Genomic DNA, 13925 nt, shown 5'->3' on the forward strand with positions numbered 1-13925 from the left:
CAAACATGCATAAGAAGATGATGAGCTAAAACCGGAAACTTTTGATTAGGAAATGTCAAGCCGCTTGACAATACAAGTTCCCATCCCTAATGTGTCCATGCCTCTACTGTGGGGTATGGTCCTCCCCGGTGTAGAGACAATTAGATTTGCCAACTAACAGTCTTAGGGCTAGGATTGGACTTTCAAGGCTACTGTGCAGGTATAAGAGAGACCCACTGACTAAAGGAATGGGGTCAGATCTACACACTTGTGAAAGCTGTAGCAGCTCTTGAGAGCTGTCAATAAGGATGGCAGGAAACCACTAGGTTAAAGCACGGGGCACATGTGACATCCCTCCTTACCTTGCTTCTTTGCTAATTTACAGAGAGGAGGTCTTATTTCCCCCTCTCATTCTGAATTACTGTCATTTCTAATCATTTGTGCTCCTTGAGGACTGCCGGTAATGGAGAAGGTAATGGCACCCGCACAGCCACTAAGACGCCTGGCAGGGGGTGAGCCTGTCATGCAGCCAGCAGAGCATGGCATTATTTTGGGCTCCAGCACTGCTCCAGCCCTCAAGGTGGGAAGCCCAGATGTCTTTGGTCTGTCACAGACATTGGAGAAGAGGGATCACTCCTCTCCAACATCTTCTATAGGGAGTTGGAGGCAGAAAGGTGGCATGGACCCCAGTGTGTCAGATGATGTTTCTGTCCTCATCACAGGCAACATCCCACAGTTCTCAGACCTGACCTCTGAACCTCCTCCTGCCCAGTGGGAGAAATACAACCCTGGTACCTGGGTAGGAACTGAGAATATGGCACAAAGACAATTTCCTCTTGAAAAAAGGAAGAGAACATGCACCAAGCAGAGAAGAGTAACTGGGTTCCCTTAGCTGTGTGTTCTTAATTGGGCTTTCAGTTGGATGCTCTTGATTCTAAGGAATCAGCCCCTCAGTGATGTTCCAAGCCAGTGCTGCCAATACCAGGCTGCAGCCTAACACATCACTCTGCATCCAGCAGTCGCAGCTTAACCCCTCCAAATGCCATTGGTCCACATCGGACCAATACTCTAACACTGTCTACTGTGGAAATTAAGCACTTGAAATATGGCAGGCTTCTGTTTCAGGTGGCCTCTTTTCTCTTTCTTACCCTCCATCTTCAACAAGAAGCTATGGCCACCTATAGCTAAATGTCTTCTGATGGACTGGAGTAGACCATGTTAGGGGGCAAGAGTTGTCTATGGAGGTACCTCCAGCCCCTTAGATGACTCTGTGGCTGTTGGGAACAAGACAGATGAAGTGGAACAACCCACCGGCTGCTCTGGCCCCATCCTTGCCTCTGCTTTCAAAACATTTGGCTTATTTATAGCTAAAACCCCCAATCTGAATTTCCTAAGTAATAGAGCTGCCTCCATTTACTCCATAAGTCTTATGGATAACATGGCTTGGTCACAGTGGTTATGTCAGTGGTCTTTGGTGTCAGACTGCATAGGTTCCAATGCCACTTTTGACACATATGGGCTGGGTGGTGGTGCTGAGTCACTTTAATGCTCAATGCCTCAGTTTCTCCATCTGACAATGGGGATAGCAGTAGTATGCCCATCCCTGCACAAGGAGAAGGACCAAAAAATATATAATAATGCATATAAAGTATGCAGAACTGGATTTCTCCTATAGGATCCATAAAATTGGTGAGCCCCTTTGGCATAAAATCTGAATTTGACTGAATGCATTTATGTGTTTTGAGCATTTGTTATGTTCTGAGCATTGCACACATACTTTACTTATATAATATCCTTTATTCCCAACAGCCCTCTAAGAGCAAATATTGTTGGCTCCATTTTTCTTTCTTTCCCTCTTTCTTTTTTTTTTTTTTTTTTTTTTTTGAGATGGAGTTTTGCTCTTGTTGCCCAGGCTGGAGTGCAATGGTGCAATCTCAGCTGACTGCAACCTCTGCCTCCCAGGTTCAATAGATTCTCCTGCCTCAGCTTCCCGAGTAGCTGGAATTACAGGCATGTGCCACCATGCCCAGCTTTTTTTTTTTTTTTTTTTTTTTTTGTAATTTTAGTAGAGATGGGGTTTCTCCATGTTGGTCAGGCTGGTCTCAAACTCCTGACCTCAGGTGAACCACCCACCTCAGCCTCCCAAAGTGCTGGGACTACAGGCACTAGCCACCATGCCCGGCAAGTTGGCTCTATTTTTCATAGAGAAAACTGAGCCTGAGCAATACAGGTGCTTTGCCCAAAGTCCCTGATGACAAGTCTGAGAGATTTAGGGGATTTTTTTCTTTTTAACAACAGGAACAATTATTTTTTCTGATAGAAAACAGATCAAAAGTAGACTTTTTGGGTCAGAGCAAGAAGGGAGACCCAGAGTCCTGCTCCCTAAGCCTTCCCCTTGCTTGCCACGGAACAGCTAGGGCTGTGCCATCCACTGCAATAGCCCATAGGCACGTGGGACCCCCTGCATTACAATCTAAATTAATGAAATTAAATGAAATTTACAACTCAGTTGCACTAAACATATTTCAAGTGCTCAATATCCATAGTAGATGGTGTCAGAGCATTTCCAGCGTTGTAGAAAGTTCTATTGGACAGTACTGTCCTAGAGGGTTTTATAATATAAAGTCTGGAAATACCAACAAGCCCCAGGGTGCCTTAGCCTCTCCGAACCTTGTCTGCTCATAGGCAGAATAGAAAAATAACAACAATAATAATATCTTGCTACTGGACAGTTGTGAGGCGTCAGTGGGATGATGTCTGTAAAATGCTAAGTATTATTTTATAAAACACCTTGCAGACAATGGTCATCTCTTTTTTTAAAAGTGATTATTAGTGATTCCATTTGTTATTATTTTAATTCATAGTTTGTTCCTGCATCAGTTTGCTCAGGATAATGGTCTGCAGCTCCATTCATGTCTCTGCAAAGGACATGGTGGTGTTCTTCGTTATGGCTGCATAGTATTCCTTGGTGTATATGTACCACATTTTCTTTATCTAGTCTATCACTGGTGGGTATTTAGGTTGACGCCATGTCTTTGCTATTGTGAATAGTGCTGCAGTGAACATATGTGTGCCTGTGTCTTTATAATAGAATGATTTACGTTCCTTTGGGTATATACTCAGTATAGGTCTTTGAAGAATCGCCACACTGCTTTCCACAATGGTTGCACTAATCTACACTCCCACCAACAGTGTATAATTCTTTCTTTTTCTTCACAACCTTGCCAGCATCTGTTATTTTTTTACTTTTTAATAATAGCCCATTCTGACTGGTGTGAGATGGTATCTCAGACAATGACCATCTCTCTGAGAGGGGACTGTGTATGCCCCAGGATATTTTTAAACATGCAGTTGTCTGTAGCCCATTGTGTGTAGGCCCCAGCTCTCTAGAATCTAGAAACCAGTTCACGTGGCCCACAGTTTCCTTTCTGTGTTGTAATCACTTCAGTTCTGACATGGCCCTAAGATGACAGGCCATGGAGGGTTGGCCCAGTTGTGCCTCTCCATGGCCAGACCCCTCTGACAGCATGACCACCAGCCCACCCCAGTCATGCCAATGTGTAATTGCTTTGGTCAGAGTCAACCACATCTTTTGCAGCTGTCCTGCCTCTGACTTTTCAGCATTGTGCTTTTATAAACTTTGTTCCCAAAGAAAACTTCCTTTATTCCTTGTACTCATATGTCTGTTTGTTGCTCAGCTCAAAAAGACCTGTCATGAAATATGGTACTGATTTGCAGATGTCTATGCCTGTCCATAAAATACCAACTTAAACCGCTTCTGGACAACTGTTATGTGGTTGCTAGGTATGTATTTAGATTTCCAACCCAGCAGCACCTCAGTGCACAGTGGCTTAGCAGGATGGGGGAAGGTTTCACCCCATGAATTCCAACAGAGGGCCTTAATGTTTGAATGTGCCTGTGTGTACATGTGTGTGTGTGTATGTTTATTTTTTGAGGAATGGAGAGATGAGAGTTGGGTGGGACTTAGAAAGTCTAAATAAAACCAAGGTTCTGTATCTCCATGGCAACTTGGATATGGGAAGTATTGACGTTGCAAATATCTCAGCTTTATCAAGAGACCAACACCTTCCACAGCCCTAAGTCCTCAGGATACATGTGTTATCCAGAGTTTCAATTTCCCTATGGATAGCCACAGAAGGTGACTATTGGCTCACAGAATCTTAGAATACCACAGCTGAACAAGTGTCTCAGCAAGACCACAATGAACACCACCTCTCACAGAGGAGAAACCAGAAATCCAAAAGGAGAAAGTGACTTTCCTGAGGTTGCACCATCATCCTAGCCTAGACTAGAACTCAGGTCCTTTTTACCTACTACTCCAGTGTTCCTGTTACATACTCTACTCCCATCATACACAAGTTACTTTTGACCTTGTATAACTTTCCGTCCCATATTTCTGCAGGTCTCTCTATTGCTGGCTGTTGCTCTTGACTTGCTGTCATCAAGCCAAGCTCTAGGTTGCTCTAGGTTACATATGACAGCTCTAGGTTGCCATCACTGTTGCCATTCAGTGCCCATTTCTCTTCTGCTGCTGCTTGATCTGATTCCCTTTAAATACTCTCAGAGCCTAAAACCAAGTCTCTGATACCCCCACCTTGAGATCAAAGCTTCAGAGTGTTTCTGTGGATGAGACAAGTCCTACAGTTTTGCACCACCTCAAACCATTATAGAAACAAAAAAAAATTAAAATGAAGAACACGGCGGTAAACCTGCCAAATAGTTTTGTTCCCATAGGGAGTCCTTCGGCAGCTGTCTCTGAAAAGATGCAGTGTTTCACATCCTCTCTTTGCCATTTTTATTTTTATTTTTTTTCTTCACTGTTTTATGTTTTCTTGTTAAAGAAAGAAAGGCAATAAAGTTGAGAAAGTGTCATGAAGTTGAGTCATCTCCGATTTAGTTTTCATACCCATTTTAGAGTTGAGACATTCATCCCTGCGTTCCACAGTGATCATTTCAGCCCCGTTAAATAACTTTAACATTTGGAAACAATATCCAGGACTACTGATAGGGATCTAATCATAATTAGCGCCTGTAATCTCAGCACTTTGGGAAGCCAAGGTGGGTGGATCACTTGAGGCCAGAAGTTCAAGACCAGCCTGACCAACATGGTGAAACCCTGTCTCTGCTAAAAATATAAAAATTAGCCAGGAGTGGCGGCAGGCACCTGTAATCACAGCTATTTGGAAGGCTGAGGCACGAGAATCACTTGAATCCAGGAGGTGAAGGTTGCAGTGAGCTGAGATGGCACCACTGCACTCCAGTCTGGGCAACGGAGTGAGACTCCATCTGAATAATAATAATAATAATAATAATAATAATAATAATAATAATACTTAGGCACAGTTGTGGCCTTGGAGAGATTACGTGATGCTTGTTTTCTGAGGTATGCATAGGATTTCTAAGGAAACGAGAACATTCCACATTTTGAACTGCATGGTGATTGCAAAGATATATACATATGTAAAAATTCATCAAGCATTTTATTGCATATACGTTATACCTCAATAAAAATAAGTATATCAAAAAAGAATTTAAAAGTGCTACATTTATTGACATGGAAATACATTCACTAAGTATGGAATGAGAGAAGAAAGCAATTTGAGAAATAGTTTGTGTGGCATAATAACATTTTCAGGATTAAAACAAGGGTTGGAAAACTACAGCCCGTGGACCCATCTGTTTTCCTAAATAACATTTTATTGGAACAGAGCAAAGTTGGTTTGCTTACACATTCTCTATGGCTGCTTTGGTGCTATGTCTTGGTTTCCTAGGACAGCCATAACAAAGGAATGCAACCTGAGTGGCTTAAACAACAGAAATGACTGTCTCGCAGCTCTGGAAGCTAGATGTCCAAGATCAGGGCATCTGCAGGACCACGCTTCCACCGAAGGCTCCAGGGAGGGATCTGTTCCAGGCCCCTCTCCTGGCTTCTGGTAGTTCCTTGGCTTGCAGCAGCATAACTCCAGTCTTCATATGGTGTTCTCCCTGTGTGCATGTCTGTGTTCAGATTTCTCCTTCTTATAAGGACGCCAGCCAGAGTGGATTAAGGGTTCATCCTACTTCTGTATGAATGTCAGCAGTGGACACAGTGCAGCCCATAACACCCTACAACAGCAGAGTTTAATAGCTGCAACAGAGACTGTATGGCCCACAAAGCCTCAACTATTTATTATCTTGTCTTTAAAGAAAAAAGTTTGCCAATCTCTGTGTATGCGTGTTTGTGCATACTCACTAAAAAATTTGGAAGGCTGTTCACTAACATGTTAACAAAGGTTGAGTCTGAGTTATAGAATTATAGGTAGTTTTAATTTTAATTGTATTTTTAATACTTTTCTATATTATTTGGATTTTTTAAAATTCTGCAACAATTTCTGTATGATAAATAAGCAGCACACGTATTTCTTTTGGGAGGAAAAAATATTCCTATTTAGTTCCTTTCCCCTTCATACACACTACCACCAAATTCTTCTGCCCCTTAGTGGTTTATTTTGTTCTGATGCAAACCTTTCTAAATAGGCCACTGTTCTCCACCATTGGGAGTGTTAAGGACAAACACTTAGCAAACCAGCAAACTCAACTGTTTACTCACTTGGATATATGGATCCTTCATGTCTTTATTTAGCTGCCTCTTGTAAGTTGGAGAGAAAAGGTTCTGGCTTTTATCTCCTCATTAAAAATAGATCCTTTTATGACGAGGGGATGGAGAGGCCATGAGTCATCATCACCAGCATGAAAGAAAGTGTGTGATGCTTTCAGGATCAGGCCTCAGGAGCTGGACCCCGAGGTGGTACCTGGCCACCCCTATGACCCCCCGGTTTCTTGTCATTTCAGGAAGCTGGACGCTTTCATCTACGATGCCGCAGTCTTGAATTACAAAGCTGGGAGGGATGAAGGCTGCAAGCTGGTGACCATCGGGAGTGGGTACATCTTTGCCACCACTGGTTATGGAATTGCCCTTCAGAAAGGCTCTCCTTGGAAGAGGCAGATCGACCTGGCCTTGCTTCAGTTTGTGGGTGATGGTAAGACCCCCGGTGACCCCTTTCTTTAGGGGGACTCGAGACCCTCACACTCGCTTTGTTTGCTCCTGGGCTTCCCAGTGGATCTCTGCATGATGAGTTTGCTCCCTAAAAATATTTACTGAGTTCCTGTCACATGAAACCATGGTTCTTTAGGTTGCTTATAATGGAAAGCAATTCTAGATAACTAAATTTAACAAACAAAAGTATTCTGAGGATACAGTCTCTCTCAGGGGATTTAGGAAAGAGTTAAATAAGACAAGAGCCAGGACAGTCCTGGTGCCTTAAGTGGGAATTTATAGGCCTTCTCTCTAGGGCAGTGGTTCTCAAAGGGTGAAGGGCAATTTTGTCCCCCAGGTGACATTTGGCAATGCCTGGAGACACATTCAGTGATCATGGCTGGGAATCTGCTTGCTGATCTAATGGGTAGAGGCCAGGGCTAGAAGATGCAGAAAAACACCTTACAGGCTCCAGGACAGCCCCCTACATCACAAAACACAAAATTATCCAACCTCACATGTTGGGAGGCTGTGGTTGAGAGACCCTGCTGTACAAAATTACATAACTAGGCTGTAATCAGTCCCAATTTCACTCCAGAGAAAGGATTTCTGATGCATTTTGAGGTCAAAGACTTTCCTAGACTTACCAGGCATGACTCAGGGTGGAGTCATGTTGTACCAACATGGCAACTCATGTTATTATCCCGTGGAGGAATGAAGGAAAGGCAATCTCTATTACAGTCTAATGAGACTGTGGCATTTATAGAACTATACAGCCACTTGGGCCAGCTGTGTCACCAGAAGCATTTCCTCTTGTCTGCCCTTTCTGCTTCATAGCTGGTGATCTCACTGTAGCCCGGGGTTTCCTGGCATGGCCTCTACAGGCTGGCCGTGGCTTGGAATGGTGCGTTGGTTTCCTTTTAATTGCTAACACCGAGGAAATAGGAAAAGCAACGTCAGCTCAGATAGCAGGTTAACACCAAAAATGAGCTCGGTATGAGGAGGATACAAAGGCTCAGGCCTGAGGGCAGAAGCCCCATTCAAATAGTGGAGGCTATATTCAGAGATGGTTACAGAATGTGTTATGCCAGGCTAGAGGTGGGAGAGAAAAATCTAGTTACCATTACAGTGAAATGCAATATCAAAATAGACAGAGGTTAGCTAGTGCATAGGGTTGGTGTGAATTTGAATGAAGTGCACAATTACTTGTGGCTTCTTATCTTCTTTCTATTCACAGAATTAAATCCTAGATTCTTACAGTGCCATCAAGCATTCTAAACGTGTTTTATATTTAACTCCCAAATAAGAACATGTGAGTCTTTGAATTCTCCATAGGGCATTTGTACCTTCCTCAGATCACTGGCCATGTTCTCTGCTGTGTAATAATGATTTGTGGCTGTGTTGGTCAGCTTTTTGCTGTGAGATCTTAGAGGCGTACAACAGTAAGCATTTATTTTCCTCATGGTAGCACAGGTTGAGTGGAGAAGCTCTGCCTGGGGTGGGGATAGTGCCTCTGCTTCCTGCCACAAGCCCATGAATCAATGGTGTGGTCTCTGCTCCATACGTGTTTATGCTGCGTCTCAGGCTGAAAAGGTAGCAGATACCTGGGGAAGCTCTTTTCCTGGCTATGGCAGAAGCACAGAAAGGAACGCCTAGCTGCACATGCACATTTGAAGCCACTGCTTGGTCACGTTCATGTCTGCTAACATCCTTCTGTCCAAAGCAAGTCAGGTGGCCAAGTTCATGGTCAAAGGATTGCAGGTATACTCTACCTTTGATGAGATAGGTCTTGAAGCTTTATGGCAAAGTGTGGGACATGGAGAGTACACTGAAGAATTGGGGCCAAATGTTTTGCCTATCACAGGAGTGGATAAACACCCTTACAGGGGATGAACTACTCAGCAAACAGGAGTCTTATTTCCAGCATTACAACAAAACACTGAACATCACAGGTAAATTGGTCAATAAAGGTTTGAATGAATAAATATGTATATGGATGAATGGTTGATGTTAAGATGTATTTCATTTGGCAGGAAACTTTTAAATGTGATAGGTGTCTATCAAATAAGTGAGTTCTAACTCTAGCCCCACCCACCACTGGTGTCACTCTCAAAGCATCTATTATAAAACAGCTAACATATTTAGGGACTTGGGTATGTCAATCCTCATACTGGATGCATTACATATGTTCCTCAATGTAATCTTTGTAACCTTATGAGGTTAAATGTTGCTTATTCCCACTTTACAGAGGAGGAAATTGAATCTCAGAGGGCAAATCCCCTAGCTAGTAAGTGGCAAAGCTTCTACTTGAGGGACCTTACTCTGGAAGGGGGCCGATTAGGGAAGACTGTTGTTACATTTAATTCTCTAAGATATCTATCAAAGATGACTAATTAAACTCTTGAGATGTATAAATCTTTTAGGAAGGAGTAATTTAGTGCACATCTGAACTAAATCTACTGTCCCATTTACAAATACTTCTATGAAAGAAGTGATCTTTTTTAGCCTCAGTTTATTCATCTGTGAAAGGGTACAGAAATATTTACTTAATAAGGCTGGTGTGAAGATGAAATGGGAGAATACACGTAAAGTGCATAGCTTAGCATAGACCCTGTAACACACAAGTGGTTCAATAAATGTTAGCCATCACCATCGTTGTTACAGAAAAGGGGTCCCACTGCAGACCTCAAGAGAGGGTTCTTGGATCTCATGCAAGAAAGAATTCAGGGCAAGTCCATGGAGTAAAGTCAAAGCAGGTACATAGGCGTGGGCAAGGACTGCATGTCTAAAACACCAAAAGCAATGGCAACAAAAGCCAAAATTGACAAATGGGATCTCATTAAACTAAAGAGCTTCTGCACAGCAAAAGAAACTACCATCAGAGTGAACAGGCAACCTACAGAATGGGAGAAAATTTTTGCAACCTACTCATCTGACAAAGGGCTAATATCCAGAATCTACAATGAACTCAAACAAATTTACAAGAAAAAAACAAACAACCCCATCAAAAAGTGGGCAAAGGACATGAACAGACACTTCTCAAAAGAAGACATTTATGCAGCCAAAAAACACATGAAGAAATGCTCATCATCACTGGCCATCAGAGAAATGCAAATCAAAACCACAGTGAGATACCATCTCACACCAGTTAGAATGGCCATCATTAAAAAATCAGGAAACAACAGGTGCTGGAGAGGATGTGGAGAAATAGGAACACTTTTACACTGTTGGTGGGACTGTAAACTAGTTCAACCATTGTGGAAGTCAGTGTGGCAATTCCTCAGGGATCTAGAACTAGAAATACCATTTGACTCAGCCATCCCATTACTGGGTATATACCCAAAGGACTATAAATCATGCTGCTATAAAGACACATGCACACGTATGTTTATTGTGGCACTATTCACAATAGCAAAGAGTTGGAACCAACCCAAATGTCCAACAACAATAGACTGGATTAAGAAAATGTGGCACATATACACCATGGAATACTATGCAGCCATAAAAAATGATGAGTTCATGTCCTTTGTAGGGACATGGATGAAACTGGAAAACATCATTCTCAGTAAACTATCACAAGGACAAAAAACCAAACACCGCATGTTCTCACTCATAGGTGGGAATGGAACAGTGAGAACTCACGGACACAGGAAGGGGAACATCACACTCCGGGGACTGTTGTGGGGTTGGGGGAGGGGGGAGGGACAGCATTAGGAGATATACCTAATGCTAAATGACGAGTTAATGGGTGCAGGAAATGCACATGGATACATATGTAACAAACCTGCACATTGTGCACATGTACCCTAAAACCTAAAGTATAATAATAAAAATAAAAATATAAAAATAAAAAAAGAAAGTTAAGGAATACAAGAATGGCTACTCCATAGACAGAGCAGACCCAAGGGCTGGGTTATTTCTTGATTGTATGCTAAACACGGGGTAGATTATTCATGCCTCCCTTTTTTAGACCATGTAGGGTAACTTCCTCACATTGCCATGGCATTTATAAACTGTCATGGTGCTGGTGGGAGTGTAGCAGTGGGGACGACCAGAGATCCTTCTCATGGCCATCTTGGTTTTGTTGGGTTTTGGCAGGCTTCTTTACTGCAACCTATTTTATCTCTCAGCACAGTCTTTATGATCTATATCTTGTGCCCACCTCCTATCTCATCTTGTGACTTAGAATGCCTTAAGCCATTTAGGAATGCAGCCCAGTAGGTCTCAGCCTCATTTTACCCAGCTACTATTTCAGATGGAGTTGTTCTGGTTCATACGCCTCTGATATCATTATTATCATCACCATCATCACCACCATCATCACCATCATCATCATCATCAGTGATTATCATCATCATCATCATCATCATCAGCATCATCATGACCAATGCCATCATCCTCATTACCACAATCATCACCACCATCATCATGGCCATCACCACCACCCTCCTCCTCCTTCTCATCACCATAGTTGCCCGTGCACAACTCTAGTATCAAACACAACTTCTTTAGCGTTGCACTGGCAATAGTATAGTCAAGTTAGTAACACAGAAACAACTTTTGTGGTGCTAAACAGAAAAGGTCTTCTTTGCACCAAATAAAAAATAAACAGTAAAAGCATCCAGATGGGCCAGGGGTTTGTTCATGTACTCACAGAACATCCAGGTTCTCATTGATATTTTCTGTTCTGGCTCATTGCCTTCCTGGTCAGACCGTTGGGTTTGGGAAATGTGTCTATTCAGCTTCATCTCTTGAGCCCATCTGGAGGCAAAGACTTGGGAGAGAAAATGCCATTGGTCCAGGGGGTGTCTCCAGATGATCTTCCCGGAAAGCCATGACCAATTCTGAATGTCTCTCTAGGAGTAAATACATGAATTAACACAGCTACATAAATATTTCACTTATCGTATGCAGCTTCAGCAGGATTAATTAGCCTCTAAAATTAGACATGTAAAGAGTACAGTGCTGAGCAGTACCTAATTATTCATCCTCTAGAAAGGAGTGTTTATCTCTTGTTACACAGTAGCTTCAGTGGACGATTATGAGTCTAATGAGTGTCAAAAGTATAAAAAATTTTCCTAATGAGCTGTGTAAATATAACCTTTTAATGGAGTGTTTGGTTATTGAGGGAACCTCTTACATGAAGCCTGCCATGCATTTCCCTAGGAAAAAGGCTGCTCATCTGCCTGGAAGCATACACAAGATCCTAGCAAGATGTTGCCTTCCTTTTCCCATCTAACTGTGGTCTTTCTAAAATGATAGAGTGCACCATGGCATCTTCCACTCTCAGTACTGGAGTAACAATGCTCATGCATATTTTTCAGCATTGCTCAGCATCGATACCCAACATTTACTGAGAAACAGATGTTTTCGTAGGCACTGATGTTCCCAGAAGGGGTTATCATGGTCTTTTTCTTCTTACTCTCAATGAACTTACAGTCCAGTAGGTTGAAAAATGTATAAATGCAAAATATCTAATCCTAAAATCGAAACATGTGTCTAGTAATTCACATATATAAATTTATATCACACGTGTATATATACACATATGTAGACAAATACATATATACACACGTGTTATGTATGTGGTATATATTACGTATGTGTGCATATATACATACATATATATTCTTAGGTGTGTTGGGTAGATAAGAGAGTGGTCAAGGAGAAATATGAGACATTACTAGTATCTTTAAGAATAAAGGACACAATGATTCATAAAGAAAACAAGTGTGGCAAGATTTAGACAAAGAATAGAATGGGCCAGGGTTCACAGAAGCCTCAGCCATTTATTCAGCCAGCAACCAGCAACTCTTTATTGAGTACCTCGATTCTGCTTTGTCCCTAAAAGGTAACACTTGAGTGAGAACCTGAAGACTGGGTAAGCCTTGGACTTAAAGAATGGCATTTCTGGCTTTGAAGTAAAGGTGAACAGGGGATCCCATAAGTCCCGTCTATCTCATGCATTTTGTGATTTTCAAAAAAATGATTCTGGGATTTGAAGAAGCAGAAGAAAGACCATAAAGCTCAAGCCCTTCTGATATCTAGGGGCCAGAGGAAAAGATACTGAGAAGAACAAGAATGCCTAATTTGATTATTCAGTGGCAAATGATGCTGAGAAAAGGGAAGGAAAAAATTGTTTTGGGTTCTGTCATCTATGGTTCAGCACTATGCCAAGCACATCACATATAATATCCTAGTAAGCCTTTACATAATATTCTGGAGTAAATCTTATTATCTCCATTGCACAAAGCAGGAAAATGAGGCTCCAATGGGTCAAGTGAACTGCAGCAGAGCTCATTCAGCTTTACCATGAGTAAGAATCACCTGAGGATCTTCCTAAAACAAAGACTCTGTTTCAGTGGATCCACAGAGCAGGCTGGTTTTATTAAACTCAGAATTAGCCATATTGCAGATGAAACTGAAGATGTCTCAGAGCCGTCTCTGCTTCTCCTCGGCTCCGGTGTGTTGGTACAAGGCACAGACCACCGGATGACTCACTCCTGCATCAGAGATGTCTAATCTGTCTTTTGATGGCTTCCCTGCCAGCAATTCTTCCTGACATAGGTCCCTGTGTCCTCAGATGACTCAGCAACACCCATTACAACCAGCAGCCTCAGCCCAATTAAAGAGATAAATGCAAAGTAAAAATAGAGGGGAGAGGAACTGCAGAGCATCTGAAAACCTCGTTTGAGAGGATGGGACAGTTTTCCATTTCTCCACATGGAAGTAGTTCAACAACTACCATGATTGTTATAGATATTTATCATAATAAGTAACACTTACAAGAAGGATAACTACATGTCACAAAATCATCTCAGTCCCTGTACGTATTTATCCTTGAAGAGAGTCAAACTCTGTAAAATATTCGAAGACATCTATTCTGAGCCAAATGTGAGGGCCATCACCC

The 13925-nt window shown here is 42.1% G+C and overlaps 1 protein-coding gene across 5 annotated transcripts in view; it reads left to right on the plus strand.

Moving 5' to 3' along the window:
- Window positions 1-13925, plus strand: part of GRIN2A (glutamate ionotropic receptor NMDA type subunit 2A) — a 422706-nt gene that overhangs the window by 374527 nt on the left and 34254 nt on the right. For all 5 annotated transcript variants that reach the window (XM_055242700.2, XM_055242701.2, XM_063618169.1 and 2 more), the window contains one exon: window positions 6832-7019. In XM_055242700.2, coding sequence (XP_055098675.1) covers window positions 6832-7019 — 188 coding nt within the window. The remainder of the gene's footprint in view (window positions 1-6831; window positions 7020-13925) is intronic.

The sequence above is a fragment of the Symphalangus syndactylus genome, chromosome 14 (genome assembly GCF_028878055.3).
Source record: "Symphalangus syndactylus isolate Jambi chromosome 14, NHGRI_mSymSyn1-v2.1_pri, whole genome shotgun sequence".
Taxonomy (NCBI): domain Eukaryota; kingdom Metazoa; phylum Chordata; class Mammalia; order Primates; family Hylobatidae; genus Symphalangus; species Symphalangus syndactylus.